Source organism: Oryzias latipes, chromosome 9, assembly GCF_053564925.1.
Source record: "Oryzias latipes strain Hd-rR chromosome 9, Olatipes_Hd-rR_3.1".
NCBI classification, from domain to species: domain Eukaryota; kingdom Metazoa; phylum Chordata; class Actinopteri; order Beloniformes; family Adrianichthyidae; genus Oryzias; species Oryzias latipes.
This window is the reverse complement of record NC_136245.1, coordinates 2,974,385-2,996,494: the sequence shown is the minus strand read 5'-3', so window position 1 is coordinate 2,996,494 and position 22,110 is coordinate 2,974,385. Positions and strand designations below refer to the sequence as shown.

General features: G+C 46.8%; 1 protein-coding gene across 1 annotated transcript; it reads right to left on the bottom strand.

Annotated features, from left to right (window-relative positions):
• Positions 1–1,489: 1,489 nt before the first annotated feature.
• On the bottom strand, positions 1,490–21,371 carry arid3c (AT rich interactive domain 3C (BRIGHT-like)). Its single transcript, XM_078952368.1, has 8 exons — positions 21,291–21,371; positions 18,264–18,893; positions 12,272–12,344; positions 5,616–5,799; positions 4,102–4,343; positions 3,670–3,924; positions 2,282–2,371; positions 1,490–1,806 (listed from the first exon to the last, which is right to left on the bottom strand). The coding sequence occupies exons 1-8, from the start codon at positions 21,369–21,371 to the stop codon at positions 1,631–1,633; spliced, it is 1,731 nt and encodes a 576-aa protein (XP_078808494.1). The 3' UTR covers positions 1,490–1,630.
• Positions 21,372–22,110: the final 739 nt, after the last annotated feature.

Here is a 22,110-nt window from a genome sequence, read left to right as displayed (position 1 = left end):
TCCGCTTTGTCCTGCAGATTCTGATGGAGCGATTCTAAAAAATGAACTGATTAACAATGCAAACAGCACAAGACAGATGTATTCTCTGGTCTGCGGCTAAGTTTCACTTGAAACTTAGGGATTCAGCGATTAAACGTTTGTGAAGGTTACGATCTGATGTTTCCACAGTGATGACTGTAGTCTAAGAAGTAAGCTTCTGATTTGCTCCGTCAAGTTAATTTTGGTGTGTGTGTGTGTGTGTGTGTGTCCGGGGGGTCCAGTTCAACCAAAGGACAGGAAAATTAGGTAAATGAAGACTGCAAACCTGCCCTGAAGTCAGAAGCTTGTTTATTTTTTTCAATATGCAACAAGTCAAACGGTAAAACAGGAAAATGTGACATTTCCAATATTGAAGCCCTGAGCACCACAGTCCAGCATCCCAGCTCACTGCCTCCATCCATCTGAACAGAAACAGGAAGAGCGTATTTACATCACATCCACATGTTACTACAGTAAGATTGGTGTTGAGATGAGCTTCCCTCTGTCTGCTGATTGGTCAGTGCAGATCCGGAGCAGCTGTTGACAGAGTTTGGGGTTTGAAGACCACCGCTGACCCCCCAGCAGTGGAAATGTCTCTCAAAATGTCTGTGTTGCAGGTTCCTGTGCTTGGCTCTAGATGTGTTTGTGCTGTGATGGGAAAAAGTCTTGGTGAACTCTGGAGGACCTCCATCCACAAACACAAACACCGCTTTGGGACGTGAGGTAGAACTGTGCGTCTTTGCAGTTGGAAAACAACACAGATTAAAAAAGATGTTTGCAGGAGAATCACATCATCAGGGTTAAGGGGACACCAAACTTTGAGTTGGACTCAAACCGAGGCTTGTGCATTCATAGGCTCCGCCCACTGCTTCTTCCTTCCAGGGCTACTTTGGGCAGCCTAAGCGTATCTCAGCATATCTCAGCATCTGGTTTAGGTCAGATCTGCTGCTTCACTTGGTCATGGTTCTGTTCTTTCACCCAGATTCAATAGTGTCCTCACCATGAACCTCCCTCCACTGTGCTTCAGCATGGAGCAAACCTGTGGCCACAGGAAAAGTTAAGCTGCAGCAACTGATGATCTTTGGTATCTGGAGAAACCTGCTAGTTTTTAAAGCTCATAAAGTCTGTGAAAAATGTATTTAAAAAAATTAGCATGAAAACTGTGAATCTGCCCCACTAAAAAACAAACAAGAAAACCGTCAAAACAGCATGAAAACAAATGAAACCAATATAAAAAAACAGAGAAAAAAAACATTCAGTCTTTCACAAAAAAGATTTTAACATTAAACAAAAAAGACACAATAGTTTTTAAAATCTGTGGAAACAAGAAAACTGCAATTAAAGAAGATTGAAGTGCACAAAAAACAATGGAAAGGCTTGTAAATAATCCTTAAGGCAGTGGAAAATGCTTTTAGAACCAGATGACTTTTAAAACTACAAGAATATTAGGAATGAACACAGTGGAGCGATTGAAAGAACCCCAGAGGAAAAACCGTGAAGCTGCAGTTTGTTTCTCAAAGCTCAGCTTTTAGTTCTGCCGTTTAACTGAGCACAGCGTTCTGGTTTGTCTGCTCCTGGAGCCTGAAACTGGTGGAGGAGATGAGGACAGAAGTCAGGGGGAGGAGTATCTGTGTGAGCGGAGGGAGGAGGAGGAGGATGAGGAGCACGAGGAAGAGCCAGAAGCCTGGAAACACACGGGACTGGACTTTCCTTGGGGCCTGCAGCTGCTGTGCCTCCCACGCTGGCCTGCCACGCCCGCGGAGGCCGCCGGCCGAGCGAACAGGACTCCTGAGGAGCAGACGCCAGACTGAAGTCAGCCCGAGTTTGGTCCCCCCCCCTTAAAGCCACCCCCCCATCCACATCTAAACGAGACGTCCTGGACAGCCCTAATGAATGACTAAGGATGAAGAGCAGAGGCACAAGAAGCGTGTCTGCTTAGAGGATGAGTGAGGTCTGGGTCAGAACCCAAGGACAGAACTGGCTCCAGCAGCCAGGTCTGGGGTGGGGGGGGCACACTTTTGACATGACACCCCAACATGCAGACCCATTGTGCACATGCACATGCACAAACAGACAAGCACAGACGTGCACAGACTCCTGTCAGAAACAGTGCTAAAGTCCTGTGCCTCAGCGGCCGCCTCTCCATCTCATGGATTTTATAGCAAAGACATCAAACTGCATGGAGGACTGAGCGCCAGGGTGCTGCTATAACTTATTGAATTTCCTGCCTGCAATTACAGCAGCTGGCGGCCCCTCTATTTACCTGTGTAGACAACTCCATTTATTTCTATTGACATGTTGATGCTGCTAATGCCGTTGGTAGACAGGTTCAATGCAGTCTCTTGTCTATCATCTGTCAAGAGAGGAGGCACAGAGGGAGAGAGGAAAACTCAATATGAGCATTAAGAAAAGGAACAGAAAAAGCCAGCCAAGTATTGGAGATGGAGCGCAGAGTGACAGGATAAGCAGAGCTTTATTAAAGAGCTGTGGACACACACACACACACACACACCGCCACACACACAGCGCTCCTGCTGCCGTTCACGGCTTCACTTCCACTCATCGCAGCGTTTCTGTTTCCACGAATGTTTCCCTTTTCTGACGCGGAACGTGGCAGTGCGGGAACTGGAGCGGCGGGAACTGGAACGCTCCATCAGGCAGGATGTCAGCCACAGTGGGGGGGGTCCTGGAGGTCTACACCAGGGCTTCCCTGGTCCTGCATGTTCCCCTGCTTGTTTGAGGGGGGGCAGGGTTGAAAGGATGCAGGACAGTGTTTGGGTAGATGTTTAATCTGAGGGTGAGCCTCTTTCAGGCAGAACGCTCACCTCTGACACTGAACAAGATCTGAAACCAGCCAGAATCTGTTGCTGTGTTTTTTTCTGTACTGATGTTGCACTTTGGTTATTTATTTATTGGGTTTTTATTAAGTGAGTTTTTTTTCCATTTTGAAAATAATTACGGTGATTGTCGAAGCTCCAAATGCAATTTCGTCATTCATGCTTTAATGACGATGACAAATAAATGAATGCAGCTATCTTGATTTCTTGAAAAGCGTTCAGCCCCGCTTGGTCTAAAGCAGGGGGCCCCAAATCCAGGCCTCGAGGGCCGGTGTCCTGCTGGATTTCCAGAAACCTGCCTCATCTGCTGCTGATTACCTGGATCAGGTGTGTTTAAGGAGCTTCAATGGGAGCTTGGTTGGAAAACATGTGAGGACATCCAAAGAGGTCTAAAGCAACACGTTTCCAGCAGTTGAGGGAAACCTGGCTTGTAGTTGTCCTGCTCAAGAGCACGGTGGTTGTCTGGGAATCAAACCCACCATCGTCTCAGAACCTTTGCTCCTCTGGAGCTCAGACTGCCAGGAACTTGATCGGGTCAGTTACAGCCAGGATCGGCCTTCAGGACTTTGGTCCGGTTCCGCCTCCAGACCTTCTCCATCACGGACGTCCCACACAAGCACACGTCAACACGGGGTTCCTGCTGCTGGAGCCAGGGCTGCATGATCAGCAGTGCAGTTTTTCTCCTCTACATCGGCATCTGCATCAATGTCGTTGCCGTGGCCAGGTCAGAACCGTCTTCAGTGGGTTCTGCTCCGGCCGCCGTGGAACGATGACCCACGGCCCGATGACTCAGCCCGCCCTCGCAGCGTCTCACCTCTGCTGTTGACCTTGATCTTCAGGGGCAGCTGGGTGGCCACTGCGATCAGGTTCTGCTGCAGAGTCTGCTCCACCATCCTCTGCTGCTCCCCTGCGGTCGTCATCATCTTCTTCAGGGGGGGCTCTCCGGCCTGCAGCGTCTCTCTGAGCTGCTCCAGAGCGGCGGCCTGAGTCACAGCGGCTGCATGGTGTCCGCCGGGCAGCAGGGCGAGGGCGGCCCGGCCGGGCAGGCAGCCGACCACCATGGGTTCCTCTGCAAACGGGGACACGACAGCAGCTGTGCTCAGATCAGACACATTTTCTACGACTGCAGAAGATTTTCTCTTTCGACCAATAAAACTATTTCTTCGCACTCAAAATAAACTGAAGGAGAACCAAAAAAAAAAGGTTGAGGGGATGCAGATGCAGATCCTGGGTGGTTCTAAGTTACCTGTCTTGACCATGGGAGTCTGAGAGATCCGGCTGCTGCTGGCGCCGAGCATGGACAGGTGAGGCTGTATCTTTGGTGAGGACAGGAGGCCCGGGGTTCCGGCAGGAGAGTAGCTGAAGATGACCGATCCGTAACTCTGCCGCCGGCCTTCTCTGCGGTTGCTGTCGATGGCAGCCTGGAGCTCAGCGGGGGAGCTCAGCCCCCGCTTCTCACATTCATACGGATAGAGGTACTTCATGTACCTGAGGAGGAGCAGAACGACACTCAGCTCCACTCGGAGCAGGAGCCTCAGCTCCATGTCCAGAATAAGGTTGTATGTCATTCTCCTTCCATCTGAGCCAAAACACTCCAGCAAACAAACCCAAAGCTGATGAAGAAGCTGTGGAGAAGCTACCAACCAGCTAAAATCTCTGACCGTAAACCATGAACATCTTTGGTTCTGTTGTGAATCCCTGACGGGGTTTACCGTGTTCTAGATCTTGAAGCTTCCACTCTGATCATCTTTTGATCTGAGTTCAAAGTGTACTCAGTGGTCTTGTAACTGTGATGATGATGTTTTTAGCCAAATAAAAAAAAAACCTGTCATTGTCTAGGACATAGTTTCTGCAGAGCGGCAGGAATTCAACTCTGAGTTGTGGGCTGGCGCAGAGTGAGCCTACCCCCACTTCCCATCATTCATTTGTTGACACTAACTCCGACTAGCTTACAGCCCCTCACACACATATTCTAAAATCAGTGAGGCAACAAAAATGGCGAGAAATATTGGAGCTATCGTTCCGTACAGTTTAGACCCAGATTCCAGCTCAGATGAGGAAAACAGAGACGTTTGTGGATCTATTTGTCTGCAGATGGATGCATCAGAATGGAGCAGAGCAGAGTTCTACTTCACAACTACAAACTTTTTCCAAGAACATTTTTTTGTGGCTGCTTCTGATTCACAATGATTTGAATGAAGGAATACTCTCCATCATGAGTGAAATGCCATAAAAACATGTTAAAAACACCAAAAAACACCATTTTCATTGGAGCGGGTCTTTAACACTTGCCTCATAAACTGAAAGACCTGCATCAGTGAGTGTGGCGTCATCTAGAGGCAGCGCAGGCGGCTGAGGAGAACTGAGCAAAGCTTTTAAACCAATACATGTGGCATTCCAGCCCTTTTTCTTCTTTTGCTCCATCTCCAGACCAAACGTCTTCCGATTGGTGAGTTCTCGCCCAACCCCATCCATCTTTAAACATCTCCCACACTGAAAAGTGTTTTCCTTTCCTGCCTCACCACGTGCGCTCTCACAAACCTGTGAGTGCACGTGATGAGCCGAGGTCAGAGGACTCCTCCACCCCTTCACCCTCTCATGCTTTGTTTCTGAGCTCACGGGGAAGCTCTGGGTTGGAGTCATGGCAGTTTTCATGTCATGACGTTCACGAAGAACAACAGAACCGGCTCTCTCTCTCTAATGGAACTCCTCCTGGTTCTGAGGCTTGGTCCGGCCCGCGTAAGCAGAGTGAACACTCACTGTGTCCGGAGGGTGAAAGCGGCACTCGTTATGGAGGTGGGCAGGTTGAGGCCTTTGGTAATCTCGCGCCATATCTTCTTATTGATGACTTCCACTAAGCCGCCTTTTTCTGTGACGAGCTTGTAGAGCATGTAGAGATCCAGAACCTGCTTGGCCATGATAGGAATCCGATTCACTGGAGTCCCTGCGGAAAGCAAACACAATATCCACAATCAATCCCATTACCTTCGGTTCCCACCATCAATAAACTCCTGCATCGTCTTATAAGGCCAATTTATCTGAAGCCAGTCAGAAAGTCAGACAGAATCAGAAGTTCAGGAAGTTTCTGTGACTTCATGTAAACGGCGGGCGGGAAACATCGGTCCAGTGAGAAAGTGAGACAAACAAGCATCAGACTGCATCACAGGAGCAGAGCAGGAATGTGCTGAAGGCAGCAGAAGCAGGACAAATGAGCCCGGATCCGCTAAAACGTTCCAAATTTGAAGGCCCCTCTTATTCACACAAAAAGAAGCTCCAATAATTTCTCTGTGCAATTTAATGCGGCGCATAAAGCCTGAACAGCCGTGTCTTTGTGAGGGCTCCGGAGAGGTTGACCTGAGATAATTAACCTGCATTTTGCTGACAGTCCCATTGTACCCATCGGATTTACCATAATAGCGATCAATACCTGCAGAAATATAGAGCAAACAACAGCAGAGGCTTTACAGCAGGAGGAGGAGGAGGAGGAGGGCGCTGAAGAACGGCGCGGGGCGCCGAAACACATCAATTCAAGGCGCTAATTATGGCTTTGCTTTCCCGCCATAGCAGAAGAGCGGGAAAACTGGCGAGCCAAGCTGTGTGCCTGCAGCCAGGTTCCGGTTCTGAACCGGTTCTGGGTTCTCCTCCACCTGTTTCCTGTCTGACGATAAACAAAACCAGGCCAGGCTCTCCTCCAAGCCCACTGGGGGGGGGGTCAGCCTTAAAGGGTGGGGGGGCTTTAGAGCAGATTAAAGAAAACCCTTCAAGTTTCTTTGACACATTTTCATGAAGGAAAAGTCCATCCAGGTCCGGAAACCACCAGAACCAGGTCCTTCTGAGACACGGCTGCAGGTGTGGATGAGAACGTGAACACACAGACGGATCTCCAGAGGAGGCTGTGTCATCGGACCCGTTCTGTCATCAGACCCGTTCCGCAGAAACAGAACCAGCACACAGACTCCAGTCTGTTGGTCTCCATTATCTGGGATCAAACTCTGCATCCAGCTCATCATTAAACGCTCGGCCGCGCTGAAGACACCAGCCGGAGCCATAAATAAGAGCCTCGGCTTTTGTGTCAGCGAACGTGAGGAGACAAGCAGCTTAAAACAAGATTTATGTGCGCTCGATGCTGAGGGTGATGTATTCAGCCCTGTGATTCCCTCAAAGAGATATAAAGAATAAAGGAGGCCCTTTGTTTCCCCTCCGGCCATGAGTCATTATGACAGGGAGCAGATAGTTTTGCTCTCAGCGGCGCAGACAGGACCACTCTGTAATGGTAACAATGTGGAGCATCAGGACCTTTGTTAGTGCAGCAATCATCTTTATGCTTGGCTTGATCGCTGAGGCCATCGCTTTGCACCTTCCACCGATAACGGGATGAGGATTTCTCCTCCTCATTGACTTTGCTCTTTTAGCTGTGGAAATGAGGGATTAATGCAGCAGCACAGGAAAAGCAGCTGTTTATCTGAGCGTCTGAGTCCCTGGAGGCCAGGCTGAGGAGCAACTTTATGCTCTCCACCATTTGGAGACTCAGACTGAGGAGAAGCTTGACACTGAATCCGACTTTGTCTCGGTTTATTTACAGTAAATGAGGCGTTTGATTCCTGTAATAAATGATGAAACAGGAGAAGCCTCATGCAGCCCAGTGTCCTGGTTCTGTTCCTGCTCTGTTACTACATGTTCTGGTTCCAGTCTGGCTTTGCAATCGTTCTGTTGTGACGATTTTCTGGATGAGTCCTGGTTCTGACACTAGTCTGGTCTCAGTCTGTTTTGTTTCAGACAGAAGCTGCTCCATTTCTAAGGAAATGATTGCAGATCTGTCCTCCAGGTTCTGCTCTAAAGGTTTCATCAGAACTTCTGAACCCAAAACTCTAAAGAATTTAGAGTTACAGTACAAATGTATTTAATAATCAGTTTATTTAATGAAAAAAGTTCATGTTTAGATGAGTTTTTTTATTTCTTACACTGGACTTATCATTTTTTTATAGGACTAAAACCCTGAAGTGAGCTGGCCCTAAAATAAAGGTACTCCAGCAGAACCGGGTCAGATCAAAAAATTAAAAGTCAGCTGTCAATCCAAAGACCAAGCTCCATTTTTGCACAGTATAGAAGTCAGATATGAGATGAAACAATAACGATTCTGAAAACTCCCCTCATGCAGGAATCAGAGTCGGGAAAAGGTGGATGATTGCTTCTGTCTTCGGAGACTTTAATGTGTAACAAACCTCCGTTGGGGACCCTCTGAGACCTGGTTCACCCCCCCCCCCCAGCAGATAATCCGAACTGAACTGTGGTTAAACCATTACAGGGGTGGGTTGATCGCCAACTTGCCTGCATCACAGACATGAGACTGCTCATGTTGAGTCCAGCTGTAGCTCAGATGGACCTGTTTGTGGATTCAAGCTGTCTGCGGGTGAAAATCTGTTGGGCCACGCTGATGGGCACACCAAATTTTAAGATTGCAAACTTCTTGTGCTATCTTGTGGGGTCCAGATGACCCCACCCTTACATTGACGTGATCTCCCTACCAGGAAAAAGGTGGATAAAGGTGGAAAGATTTCATGTAATCCATGGACACCAGTGAAGATCACAAATCATTGAAGAAAAAAGGACTTCAAATGTTGGAATAACTTTTGATTTTATGAATGCTGATGAAGATACAGCCGAGGAACACAAGCTTTTGTCTTTAAATGACAAACTCAGGAAAATGTCTAGTGGGGCCTAGATGACCCAACTCCCCTGACGTCCCCTGACCTGGGCTGCAAGAGCCTCAAAGGAACTGCGAGACACACCAGCGCCCCCTCTAAGATGCAGCCACTCCTCTCTACGACCCTCTACGAGCTCAGACAACCCAAAAACTCCTACAGGTCAACACACGTATGGGTCCGTGTGTCTAAAGCTGCCACTTATGTAAACAGGCAAGTCTCTACGACCAATTTCAGGCTCCACATAAAATAAAATTGCACAGCGTTGAACGCACATTGAAAGTTAAAACCGACCAACCAGGAACTCGGATTTGGCAGTGACCCATGGATGATGGAGGAAATGTTAGTAACTGCGGTTTGTGTCCGGACAGAATTTTACAAGAGATTTGTACACGTTTACAGAGAGTAAAAGGAGAAGCCCCTCCCTGCTTCGCCAGATGCGCGTTCAAGAACATGAATCACATGCCCGGCGTGGACACCGCTGTGTTTATCCTCACAGCAACACTTCCTGAGTCCAGGGAACGGTACTGGGAACCCGTCTGTAGCTGGGTCAAGAACTCAGTTCTTGAAAACAGAACCAGTGCTTCCTTAGCAACCAGACACAGAAGACATGGTTTTTTGTACCTGGTAGAAAACTCACAAAAGGAATTTTCTGGATGAAAACGCACTCACAGACGGACTTTAGAGAGAAGAAAGCTGCTCATCAATCCTAAACTCAGATTTGATCAACATTTTCTCAATTTATTACATCATTTCCACAAAAACGTTGTTTAACCCTTGTGCTATCCAAGGCACGTTAACACTAGGAGTGGGGTCCAGATGACCCCACCCTTACTTTGACGTGTTCTCCCTACCATGACAAAGGTGGACAAAGGTGGAAAGATTTCATGTAATCCATGGACACCAGTGAAGATCACAAATCATTGAAGAAAAAAGGACTTCGAACGTTGGAATAACTTTTGATTTTATGAATGCTGATGAAGATGCAGCCGAGGAACACAAGCTTTTGTCTTTAAATGACAAACTCAGGTCATCCTCTTAGAAAGCTGTTTATTGATATTTTGTGTTTCAAGATGTTCATACGCGTTGGGATTTGGGGATTTCTTGTTTGTTTGAGAGAACGTTATTAGTTTTATATCTCTTACTTCTTAACCATATTTGACATTTTTTGCTTTGATAAATGAAAACTGGTTCTGTGGGCCGCTGGGACACAGAACAGGTTTGTGGTTGAACTTGATCTGATGCAGCAGGGGAACCACGCTGGTCAGAACCGATCCTCTCCAGCGGGATAACCGGACTGAAGCGGCGGAATAGAAAGATCAGGTATGAAAGCGGCGTGCAGCATCAAGGTTACAGTGTTTTCCACACTGTAATCTTAAGCAACAAAAGTTGACTGGTTTGAAAAAAAAAAAGAATGCTGCTGGTTGGCCCGGAGATAATGACCCATTAATGGACTCGTCCGGGAACAACAGTAAATCATCCAGAGTATTTATCAGCGCACAAAGGAGGCCGTCACGGCCATTGTCTGCTCTGCGTCGGATGGAATCTCATCGAGATTGCATGTCTTTGTTTTCCACACTAAAAAAACTTGCACAAAGGTGGAAGTTGGTTTGAAAGGGGCAAATTTCTGTTTGATGACTGACGGCCATCTGAGTCAGCCCTGCAGTAAACAGACGGCTTTTCTCTGCAGACATTCTAGAAACGCTGGAATTTGGTTCTTTATTGACACATGATTACAGTTTTTCTTGTCTGAAGAAGTCTTCATTGGCAATGGGGTATTAACCCTTGTGCACTCTTGAGGGGTCCAAATGACCCCACTCCCAATGTTAACGTGCCTCCGAGGCACGTTAACATTGGGAGTGGGGTCATCTGGACCCCTCAAGACAGCACAAGGTTCATGGTTCAGAGCACAGACGGCGGTTCTTTGTTTCCTGAGACAGAAAATGTGTCTTCCTACTGTTCTCATCTGGTTAAAAACAAACTGAAACGAAGTGCGGTAGTTTGTGTGGACGGAGGATCTACAGCTGCTGAGGAAGGACGCAGTCAAAGGAGTGTCTACCAGCTGAAACAGGAACAGAGTCCTGACCAATAAGGGTAGTTCCTCTGAACTGAGATCTGAGATCTGAGAGATCTGAGGTTCTTCGTGTGTCAGAATCAGAAGATGATTGACCATGACTGTCTCCATGTAGGTGATCACTTTGAGTTCCAGATCATGAACGCTTGACTTCCTGTGGTTCTTTCTTCCTCTGTGATTTAAGGGACGCAGCTGAAATTTCAGATGAGACACAGACTCTGTGTTCTTCTGACAAAGACCACTTTAGAACGTGTCAGTGAGGCCGGACTTCTGTCAGGGAACGTCATCCTGTGAACGGCAAAGGTTCTACTGATTTACCAAAGACGGACCAGAGAATGACAGCTGTCTGTCTGAGGGCTTCACTGTTGATCTACTCCAAATGAAACACAGCAGCACAACGTGGATAAACGACACGGTAAAGTGTCACATTCTGGAAAAGAAAGTCTGGAACCACAAAAACTTTATTTTTATAGAAATGGTCTATGTGAGTATAATTTGGGGAGTAATCCATCAGATTAACTTTGAAATGACAAAACTGTGAGAGTAAAGGGCCCATTAACAAGAGAAACTAGACTTTCCTCCACCATATCCCATCATGCAGTGCAAGGAGCAGAATCTTTTAATAGAGGTTTGTTTCCTAGGCGCTAGCTTCAGTGAGGCATGGCTTTGATTTGGAGTTGGGAATGTGGTATTGGTTTTCTGCATTTGCTCCTGGGGGGTTACAGGTTGGTGCCAGTGTTCAGCAGCAGAGTGGGAATGAAACCGTTGCTGTAAAAGCATTTTGGGCCTGACTGAAGGTAGGAAAGGGGTATGTAAGCTTACATCAATCACCGTTTACTGTTTACACACCTCCTGAGGCAGCGGTAAGCCACAACCCTGCTGCGGCTCAACCCTCCAACCCAACAGGAGGTGTTGAATATGAAGCAGAGAGGCAGAAGGGGCCATTTTGACCTAAGTGTAGATTCTAACCTACGGTTTGTTCTCTGGGCAGACACTCTTCCACTTGCTCGTTGAGCTGGTTTTCCAGGTATGATTGACATCTGAGCTGGTAGTGGGGGGGGGGGGGGGGGGGTGTTCTTGGTGAGGAAGCAAAAATGCCTGAGCAGTCGGGTTCTGCTCACCTGCTCAGGTGTGTTTTTAATGTTTTTCAAAAAAAACTCCAACCGTCTGCCAGATGTCCTCTTCAACATCTGCCTGCTGTCTTTTCTCACAGAATACATGTTTTGGTTTACATGCTCCCTGAGCTAAAGAGCGGACTATAGCATGACATGTAAACACAGTTTAAATGCTAAAATCTGAACCAACATTATGTTACAAACTGTATATTCTATATAAAATCATCTCACATGTCTGATGCTGGTTTGTCTGGGATATGAACTAGTTTGGGGCAAATGTTCAATCAAGCGCCGCGTCTGGGAGTGTCTCCCAGATCAGAACATTGGCATGGATGTTAACATGGACACAGGGAAGACGTGTGTGAGTATTTTCCTCACAGGTCCCATCAGAGTGACTGGAAACTCCACTCAAACACATCCGTGTCCAAAGTGAGGTCTGTTCCTGAACTCTGATCTGCTGAGTCTGAGAGCAGCACGGTCATGGTAGATGGTCGTAGAAGGAACAAGAAGCTGGCCTCCACTTACCTCTCCTCTGCATGAAACTGAAAAGATCGTCGAGAAACTCTTTGCGCTTTTCGTCATCATCCAGTTCGTATAACTGAAACCAGAAAGAGACCATAGATGAGGATGAGAGTCGTCCCACAGCATCTGTACCAAAGCAAACAGGACAGCAGGTGGAGTCTCTTCTGTCCCAGACTGCACTCAAAATACTTTTTCTTCAGCAACGCCATCATTTCTGTGCACGGTGACCCAACACTCATCAGTGAACAGGACCACAGACCATTGCTGCATTGTCCCGGTCACGTGGTCTTGTGTCCACTGTAAACGTTCACGCCTTTGGTTCCAATGACTAAGACACACTGAACAGAGTGAGGGCATCAAAACAAGGTGTGTCTGTCCCCACAATCCAACTGCCTCACTATCCCAAAAATCTGTTTTCCAGTTTATGGATCCAGCTTTCACCAGATCCATGACTGATTGTGATTATTGGATTAACAACAGGCTGTTCATGATTTTATATCCCAAAGTTTTTCTAACTTAGGAACCAACAGGATGTATCTTCCTTTCTGACACCAGCCTCCAGTGGTCTTTTGAGGAGCTGCAGCATTTTGTACTTTATTTAAGTCAAGGGGGTCCAAACTTTTTGCAAAAAGTGCCAGATTTGATGAGATTAGAAGGTGTGAGAACAGCCAATCAGACGGCATTATTTAAACCTTGTATGTAATGAAATGCAATGAACTATTTAATAAAACTTTTCATTTCTTCACAATAAACAGAAACAAACCTAAATAGTTTTTTTTTTACAAACATTAATAGGAATTTCATATTTGTAGACCAGAAAATGAAGAACAAGTTTCTTCTAAAGAAAAAACAACTTTTAGTCAACATTAGATGTGGGTTTAAGTGAAATTCACTATTAAACATTTACTGTTAGCATCTAAATGTAAATCATTTTTATAGAAAAACAACACAATTACTTTATATAGAAGTACAAACCACTGTGATTTTGATCAGAACTCTTGTTTGGCCCTCGAAGCGCTGGAGGGCAAGTACACACAGGTTGTTGCTCCAGCTTCATAAAGGCTTATAACGTCAATTAAACTTATAACTCGTAGTTTTTAGAAAGTGATGGGGCCGCATATGAATAATCTGATGTCAGGAGCCTGCAGACCCTTGGAAATTTGAATGCGGGCCACATTTGGCCCACGGGCCAGACTTTGGACGTGCCCGATTTAGAGAAATCTAAGAAGGTGGGGGCAATGTTGCAATGCCCTGTCCCACAACAGTCATGTTACCCTTCTTCTATGTTTTCTGCCTGCAGCACCACTTATGGGAACCATGGAGCGGTGCCCTCATAGAAGCTGGCCAATGTGTTGCCGACCTTTTGCTCCTTTATACAAATAAATGATTTAATAATCAAACAATTGATTTCCTGGATTCTTACTTTACATTCTGTCTCTGACAGTTGAAGTGTTTCAGTCAGGAACATTACAGGCCCCAACTTTTAAGTACAACAACCTGCAGAATCAGTGACTGACAAACACGTTTCTGCGTAACTGAGTCCATTTCCTGATCAGGTCTTGTTTTTCCCTCACAGATCTTCTGCCGGGACCACCGGAAACCTTACAACGAAGCAAAACCTGAGAAAAGTAAAACAATTCCAGAATAAGCATGGCTTGAATGACACCCACAGGGCCCAGCCGGATGCACATGATGGTTTCTCTCAGGTCTGAGTAGATTCTCAAATCTGTAGAGGAGTTTGGACCGGCAGCTGCTCCCGGACCAGACTCTTGTGAGTAATGCTGTCCTGTCAAACTAGGAGGTTCTAGAAGGTTCTGCAGGGCTCAACAGTGGGGTTAATAACTGACATTTGACATGTGATCTCTGCAGCTCTTCTGGGTTAGAAAAAGCCAGAGGTAAGAAGACCCAGAACATCAACCGGATGCACTTCAACACACACAGAAATGGCAGCACCAATGAAGGTTCCAATAAAATGATGTTGGAATCATATTTAGAAGGAAGACCCCACTGAGCTCCAGGAGTTGGAGACCACTAGACGCCCTGACCAAGATCTGACACACGTCTCATGTCCACGCCGGACCCCCGCCTCATTTATGGGATTACTGGAAGTCTTTTTAATTGATGAAATCCCAACACATTTTAAATGTGATGCCTTTCAAAAAATCAGCGATCATTCTCAAAGCAGAAGCTTAGAGATGGAAGTTCATCCAGAACCTGCTGGATAAACTGCTCTACAGAACTGAGGATGAGGAGAAGGACTTTGGACGGGATCTTCATGTTTTTGAGGTAATTCTGTCCTTCAGATTCAAGGTCAGTACTTTCAGTTAAATAACTGCTTCAGCTTCCTGCTGACCTCATGTCCTCTAAAACCAGAGGATGTTTCTGATGCTGCTGCAGATCTGACGGGACCGTTTGTGCTCTGCAAGCCGAACAAAGTCTGAACAACCGGGCTGGTTGAGTCAACAAGAACCTGAAGAGACCGGTTCAGTAAGACTGAAAGCTCCTTTCATTTACAAGACAATTATCTGCTGTATTGAGAGTATTGATGGCATCGATAGACACAGGTGTGTGTAGTCTGAGGAGGGAAAAGGTCTCCTCCTGCAGCCACTGACGCCTGGAGGGAAATTCTTCTTAAAAGACTCGTTCAGGAGCGCTCAGTGGATCGTTTTCAGCAGGAAGGAGAGCGCCACAAACAAACACAGGCTTTGTGACACAGATCCAATTTGATGGTTGATGTTTATGTGTCACTGCTGTTGGAAACAGGATTAGAACAAAAATACTTCTCCAGATGATGCAGAGCCCCCAAAAACATCTGCAGCAGGACTTTCTGAACAGCAGCTCAGACAAAAACACTAAAGCTGGAGGTTCCCCTCCCTGTCCCAACAGAACCTCTGGGCCTCAGCATCATTCTGGAGCGGCTGTCATCTTCATCGGCGAGAGGATCGTTGTGACACTAGACGTCAGATCTGTCTGCTGCTTTGAACAGCGGAGCTGCTGCTGCACGTCAACCCGACCATTACAGCAATCTGTGAGAAATAGGAGTCAGGGAGGAAAAGACGGAAAGTGGATCTTCCTGGAAAAAATATCTCATTTTCAGAGTGAGACCACAAAGCCATGGTCCTGCTTCTTCTCCATCATGCAGCGGCTTACATTTTGGTAGAAACTTCTGGTAGAAACCTCCACTCTCAGAACGAAGGAGCGCAAAGGCGCCTTAAACATCCACTCCACTATAAATGGTATTTTGGGTGTTTTTTTTATGTGTTCTTGTGGACATAAATACAGAAAATTAAGCTTAACTTAGTATATCTGAATATTTCTTTACTCAGATTGCTGTGAATTGGGATCAGACAAAAAAAAGCAGTTTGTAGAGGATGGTGTTTGTGACGTAGAAACCACAACAGTAAGTCACAAGCTCCCTACTCTGCTCCATTCTGATGCAGACACATAGATCCAGACTGAAACAAATATAAACGTCACCATAAAACGAAACTTTGGTCAAAAGAATCGAACATTTACAATGTGATGATTTGGACTGAAAATGTTTGAAAAAGACAAAGAGATCCAAAACCGTTGGATTACAACTAACCCAACACCACAACATGAATTTGTGACCAAAGTCCACAAAATCAAATTCTGATTTAACAAAGACTTTGGTGAAATGATGAAGAGTGAGAGCTTCCTCAAACCAAATATTTAATATGAAATACCAACCAACTTCTTAGAAATGATGCTCTCTATATGATCCAAAACCCTAAAGATCATTCATATTACAAATGCTACTAAAAAGCAAAACGAATGGGTTTCAAACGATAAAAGGTTCTCTCAAAATCCATTAAAATCAAATATCAATTTTACTCAGCAGAATGAATATCCACCTATTAAAAATTCGATGTCAGGCTTTTTAAATAGAGCCTCTAAAGAGCTGGTAAAGTGCAGAGGAAGCCTCAGAACATCTGGGGTTTCTCAAAGCTGAAGACTTTGGCTTCTGGATGGGTGTGAAGACCATCTGCGTTTGTTGGCTGAACACAGAGAGCTGGAAACATGGCAGACCTGGATGAGGAGGCTCATGTAAAAGTGCGCAGATTGCTCGTTGAACTGGGATACGTCCTCAGTCCGGTTGGACCTGAACCGAGCTGTGACGGCCCTTTTGTCTGATGAACATGAGATGAGCTGCAGGATGCTGGACCATCTGGAGAGGCTCCAGCTCTCTCACTACATCGTTAATCAAAAAAAGACGACAAGTGCCTGAACACGGAGGTTTGCCTCTCTCTCTCTGTTGCTGAGAGCTCTTTGTTTACACTCTGTTCAACTATCTTAGAGCCCCTCCTTCACAACCCCAACATTACAGGTGCAACAAAAATGGCGATCAGGTGTATTTTGTACCAACTTTTTCAAATGTCATTTGTTCCTCTGCTCCTAATTCTCAATGAATCGAATAAAGAAAAACTCAGAAATGCAATTCTAGGCTAAGTCTATGAGACTTATCTTGAAATATTTAAAGATAAAAGTAAGCTTCTTTAAAAACTTGTGATTTCATTGCCATTTGGTTTTATCTAAAATGATGTCAAGTTTCTTTAAGACATTTTTGATGTTTTCAAAAGAATTTGAAATAAAATTAAGACTTTATATTTTCAACATGATTGCAGTGAAACTTGGTTAAGGATGGTTTTAGGTTCAGGTGTTATTGTTGACATTTTTTGGGCTGTAGTAACAGTGAGGTGGAGGTGTCTCTTCCTCCACCTTTCCCTCCCTCCCCAGTGCACCTGTGGCCATCAGCCGTCAGAGTTTGGCGGTAGAGGGCGCCTGCGGCAGAATTCCTCTCTGCAGAGGATGAGGAGGCCGGGATGAAGGAGAAGAAGCTGTAGCTTGACGTTGTCGAGCGTGAGAAGAGCAGCTTCTTCCATCATAATCCAGATCCCTCACTGGATCAGGCCTCCTGTCTGGTCGGGTGTCTGTTTGTTATTGTCATTCAGGGTCCGGGGGGGGGGGCACTGTTGTGAAGAGGCCCTGGATCGGCACTCATGCCTCACAGCCAAAAGGCCCTGGTTCAAATCCCAGCTGGATTGTTTTTACCTGTTCTCTGTTGTCCCTTTGCAAGTGTGGGATTTCAGAACTTCACAGGGTCATTACTGATTCCACATTGTCCTTCATCGTGAGTGTGACCAAATAGAAGCGCCCCCCACCTTTGTCCAACAGTAGCTGGGATAGGCTCCAGCAACCATGTGACCCCAAGATGGAGTCAGCAGAGGATGAGGTTTGAGTTGAGCTGTGGAGTCAAAGACGTGTCCGCGTCTGCAGAAGGTCTGCAGCTGCAGAGATCATCGCTTTTCTTTGGGCTCAGGCTTTATTTCAAAACTGTTAAAGTTTATATGCTGTTTTATACCTGATCTAGTTCAGTTGTTGTTGTTTTGTTTTAATGCATTCATGACATTCAAACTATGACCAGAAATAAAAAAAAATGTGCTGAAAAAACAGGTCAGAAAGAGCTGAACGTTGAAACAAAAAAGGAAAATTATGTTTAAAAATCGGTTTGAAAAAGAATCAATCAGGCTTTTAATGATTTTCCTGTTTAGACTGGAAGGAAAGGAAAACAAAGATTATGGGAGCTTTTTCTCACCAAAACCATCAAAATCCTAAAATTCACTTTGTTAATCTTCAGTCAGACCTTTTATTCCAGTTTATCTGAAGTCTTGAAACTTCAGGAAAGTTTTAAGATATCTGAAAAAACGGACGCAGATGGAAGCAGTTTAGAAATTTCAGAACAAAAATAATTTTACTCTGTTGATCAAACAGCTGGTTAATCTCAACTTCACGAACTTTAAGCGCTGAAAACAAGTTTCTGCTGTTTGGTTCTGATTTCAGTTTAAACATCAAGAACTGGACGGTTTCCAGTCATCCAGAGCCGCCGACACCGGCACCGGCACCGGCACCGGAACCAAAGGGGCACCAGCGGCGACGCATAGGTCGGATAGATGTTAGCAAATCAAAAGGGTTCTGGTCCGTGACAGGTTCGGTACCAGCTCACCTGCTTGAACTGCTCCTCATAGGTCCATTCGTGCTGTGACTGCGGGCGCGTGGGGGGCGACTCTGCGCACGGAGCTTCCAGGAAGCCCACCGGGATGCGCGCCACTGGATGCGCCGAGGCGCTCCTCGGAGGCAGCCGAGCCTGTAGGTGGAGGCGGCTCAGCATCGCCCCATCGCCCCCCTCTCCGTCCACGACCTCCTGCTCCTCCGGGTCACCTCCCTGAGCGCGCCGCTCCGACTCGGAGTCTGCGTCCTCCTCCAGCGGCGGAGGCAGCGCGGCGGCTGCCTCTCCGGCGCCGGCGGTCAGTGCGCCGCGCACGGCCGTCTGGTACTGGCAGAAAGCCAGAGCCTGCCGCTGGAGGTGCGAGCGGAGCTCCTGCTCCCGCTCCGCCTGCCGCCGCTGCTCCTCCAGGGCCAGGCGCGCCGCCTGCTGCCGCTGCAGGTGCTCCATCACCGCCTCCAGCTTCATGCCGCCGCTGGGGGGATGCTGGGACGCAGGGGATGCCGGGGTCGGGAGGCTGCATCCGGGCGAGAGAGCTCCTCTCTGCGAAGAGAAGAAACCCGTGAGTACCGCGCTGATGCTGCCACACGTGTCATTCCACTAGGGAAACTTTCACGCGCTGGCAGAGAGTGGCAGCAGCGTCCGGTGCGGACACGCAAACGCTCGGCGGCTCACCGCAGCAGCTGGGGGGTGCGCGCTTGCCCTGTCCATGTCTGCGTCCGCCACGAGTGGGTCAGGGTCCTCACTCCAAAGCCGAGTCTCCAGGTGAGCGTGGGAGCGCGCAGCGCGTCAAGCACGCAGACGTGCGAACAGCTGATCCAACCAGCAGCTGGAGATGAGGCCAGGCGCGCGAGCCGTGTCACCTCAGTGCTGACTCATTGTTTGTGTGCCCACGTGCATCAGGAACCATGACGCAGCAGGTGTCGTGACGTCATGAACCACCTGTGGGCTGCATCAGAACCCGGCAGTCACCTGTCACACCTGGTGTTTGCGTCACACGAGGAGCTTTTTCTGAACTGGGTCCTGTTGGGGCTGAAGCAGCTGCTTGCTTCTGGTTTGGTTTGTCCTCCTCTTCCATCTGACAGCAACCTGCTGGTTCTCACATCCCAGCAGAACCGGTTCCACCTGCAGACCTGAAGGTTGGAGCTGCTGAGGACGTTGGTGCAGATCAGGGGTGACCACTTGGATTTAAAGATCAGCAGAATTATTTTGTTTATTGGACAGTCAGATTGGTCCTCCTATTTCCATGAAGCCGGCACAGATCTGATCCGTATGTTTGGTCCAAATCCAGCAGAGCAGCGAGGAATCCAAAGCATTCCTTCATGATGTTTTCCTGAGGTCCTGCTGCTCTGACCTCACGCGTTGTTTTTAATCCCGTGTAGGTGTTACATGCAGTATATGTAGGCAGGAAGGAACCCAGGAGCAGGAAGGAGCTTATGGAGTTCAAAAAAATATTTAACAACAAAAATTCATCAGAATCTTGGAAACATGACTCAAAAAACCAGAGAGGTCTTCAGGAAAAAACACAGAACGTTCCAACACTGTCGAACCAAAGAGCTGCTCCTTAAATCCATAAGTACTATCAGATGATTTCAGATGATTGACAGCCTTACTGAGGACTCAGAGTGGGGGGGGGGGGTCTCATAGCAAACCTGCTCAGAACAAAACAGAAAGCACAGCTGGGGGGGCAAACACATGTGGAACCTTCCACAGCTCTCCATGACCACCAGCCTATGGCCCCTGCAAATTTGAAACGCTTACTTCCTTCTAAATGGATTTTTATTTACAGTTTTATTTGTAGATTTTATTTATTTTTATTTATTTAACAGGGACCGTGCACATTTAAAGCATGGCTGCAATGTGCCAGAATGAGCCCAAAGGCTGTTTTTCACCTGTCGTCCCTGGACAGGTGTTAAAACCGTCAACCTAAAACCCCCAAAGCATCAGTTATGTACAGTAATAGAAATATACTTGAACAGTCATTTAAACGTACAAACATGCACACAGTGAGAGACACAAAAACAAATACAAAAGACACAAAGGTGAGGAGGGGCAGGCATTAAAATAGTTCAGTGTAGACATGTTTGTTGTGATATGAACCAGTTTTTTAGCTGCTTTTTAAACAGAGTGAATGTGGTGAGGTCTCTAATCCTGTGAGGAACCGAGTTCCACTCTTGTGCTGCTGTTATGGAGAAGGCGCTCTGGCTGAAGGCACTTCTCCACAGAAAAACTATACAGTCTTGATGAACCGACCATCGTGTCTCTTTGGGAGAGTAATCCTATTTTAACAAACTGAGTGGAGGGGATGACAGACCATTGATTCAATTCAATTCAATTCACTTTTATTTGCATGGCCCAAATTCACAACAAAAGTCGTCTCGATGGGCTCTGGGATTTTAGAAAACAGGCATAGTTTTGTACACTTAATGATGTTCTCTCAGCTTAACAGTTTGTGTTTTTGTAAAATGTCACAGTGATGATGTCTTAATGTTTTTTTTAATCCAGTATTGTAATTGTTTGTTTAAAAAGTGACTCCAGAGGTTTAATGCTGATCTGTTTGCCTGCGATCAGGTAGTGAGGCAGGATGTCATGTGGGATAAGATGATTGCATTTATGAACATTGTAGCTTGCAGTGACAAATTTATCCTAATAAACCTAAAATTAAACATGTTAAACTTAACCCGGTTACATACTTTCTGTCTTGGAAAAGAACATTGCAACTGTTTTGTTTACATTGAGACTTAAACTCGGCTGTTAATAGATAGTATAAAGTTATTTGTTTCAATGCAGCTGAAGAAACTCTGAAAATGTTGCTGTGTCTGCACGGACGAAGGGCAAGGAGGAAATGACGACCATCACGGTTTTTAGAGACTTTATGCCCACTGACTGAGTCTTTTCAAGTCCAATAGCTCCACCTCCTTCATCTCTTCCACCTCCTTCAATCTCCTTCACCTCCTTCATTTCCTCCACCTCCTTCACCTCCTCCACCTCCTTCACCTCCTCCACCTCCTTCATCTCCTCCCCCTGCTTCATCTCCTTCACTTCCTTCACCTCCTTCATCTCCTCCACCTCCTCCATCTCTTCCACCTCCTTCAATCTCCTTCACCTCCTTCACCTCCTTCATTTCCTCCGCCTCCTTCATCTCTTCCACCTCCTTCAATCTCCTCCACCTCCTTCACTCTCCTCCAACTCATTCATCTCTTCCACCTCCTTCAATCTCCTCCACCTCCTTCATTTCCTCCACCTCCTACACCTCATTCCCCTGCTTCATCTCCTTCACCTCCTTCATCTCCTTCAATCTTCTTCACCTCCTTCATTTCCTCCACCTCTTTAATCTCCTCCACCTGCTTCATCTCCTTCACCTCCTTCACCTCCTTCATTTCCTCCACCTCCTTCATCTCCTCCACCTCCTTCATCTCCTCCACCTCCTTCACCTCCTTCAATGTCCTTCACCTCCTTCATCTCCTCCCCCTCTTTCATCTCATTCACTTCCTCCACCTCCTCCCCCTCTTTCATCTCATTCACTTCCTTCATCTCCTCCACCTCCATCATCCCCTCCACGTTCTTCATCTCCTTCAACTCCTCCACCTCCTTCACCTCCTCCATCTCCTCCACTTCCTCCACCTCCTTCATTTCCTCCACCTCCTTCATCTCCTCCACATCCTTCACTGTCCTTCACCTCCTTCATCTCCTCCCCCTCTTTCATCTCATTCACCTCCTTCATCCCCTCCACCATCTCCTCCACGTCCTTCATCTCCTCCCCCTGCTTCACCTCCTTCACCTCCTCCATCTCCTCCACCTCCTTCACCTCCACCAT

Coding starts and splice junctions, on each gene's coding strand:
- arid3c (XM_078952368.1), bottom strand. CDS start 21,371: ATGGAGGAGGTGGAGGAGATGAAGGAGGTGAAGGAAGTGAAGGAGATG. Junction 5,800..12,271: donor CAGTTTCATGCAGAGGAGAG/GTAAGTGGAGGC, acceptor TGCTTTCCGCAG/GGACTCCAGTGAATCGGATT. Junction 1,807..2,281: donor AAATGGAGTTGTCTACACAG/GTAAATAGAGGG, acceptor TCTGCTCCTCAG/GAGTCCTGTTCGCTCGGCCG.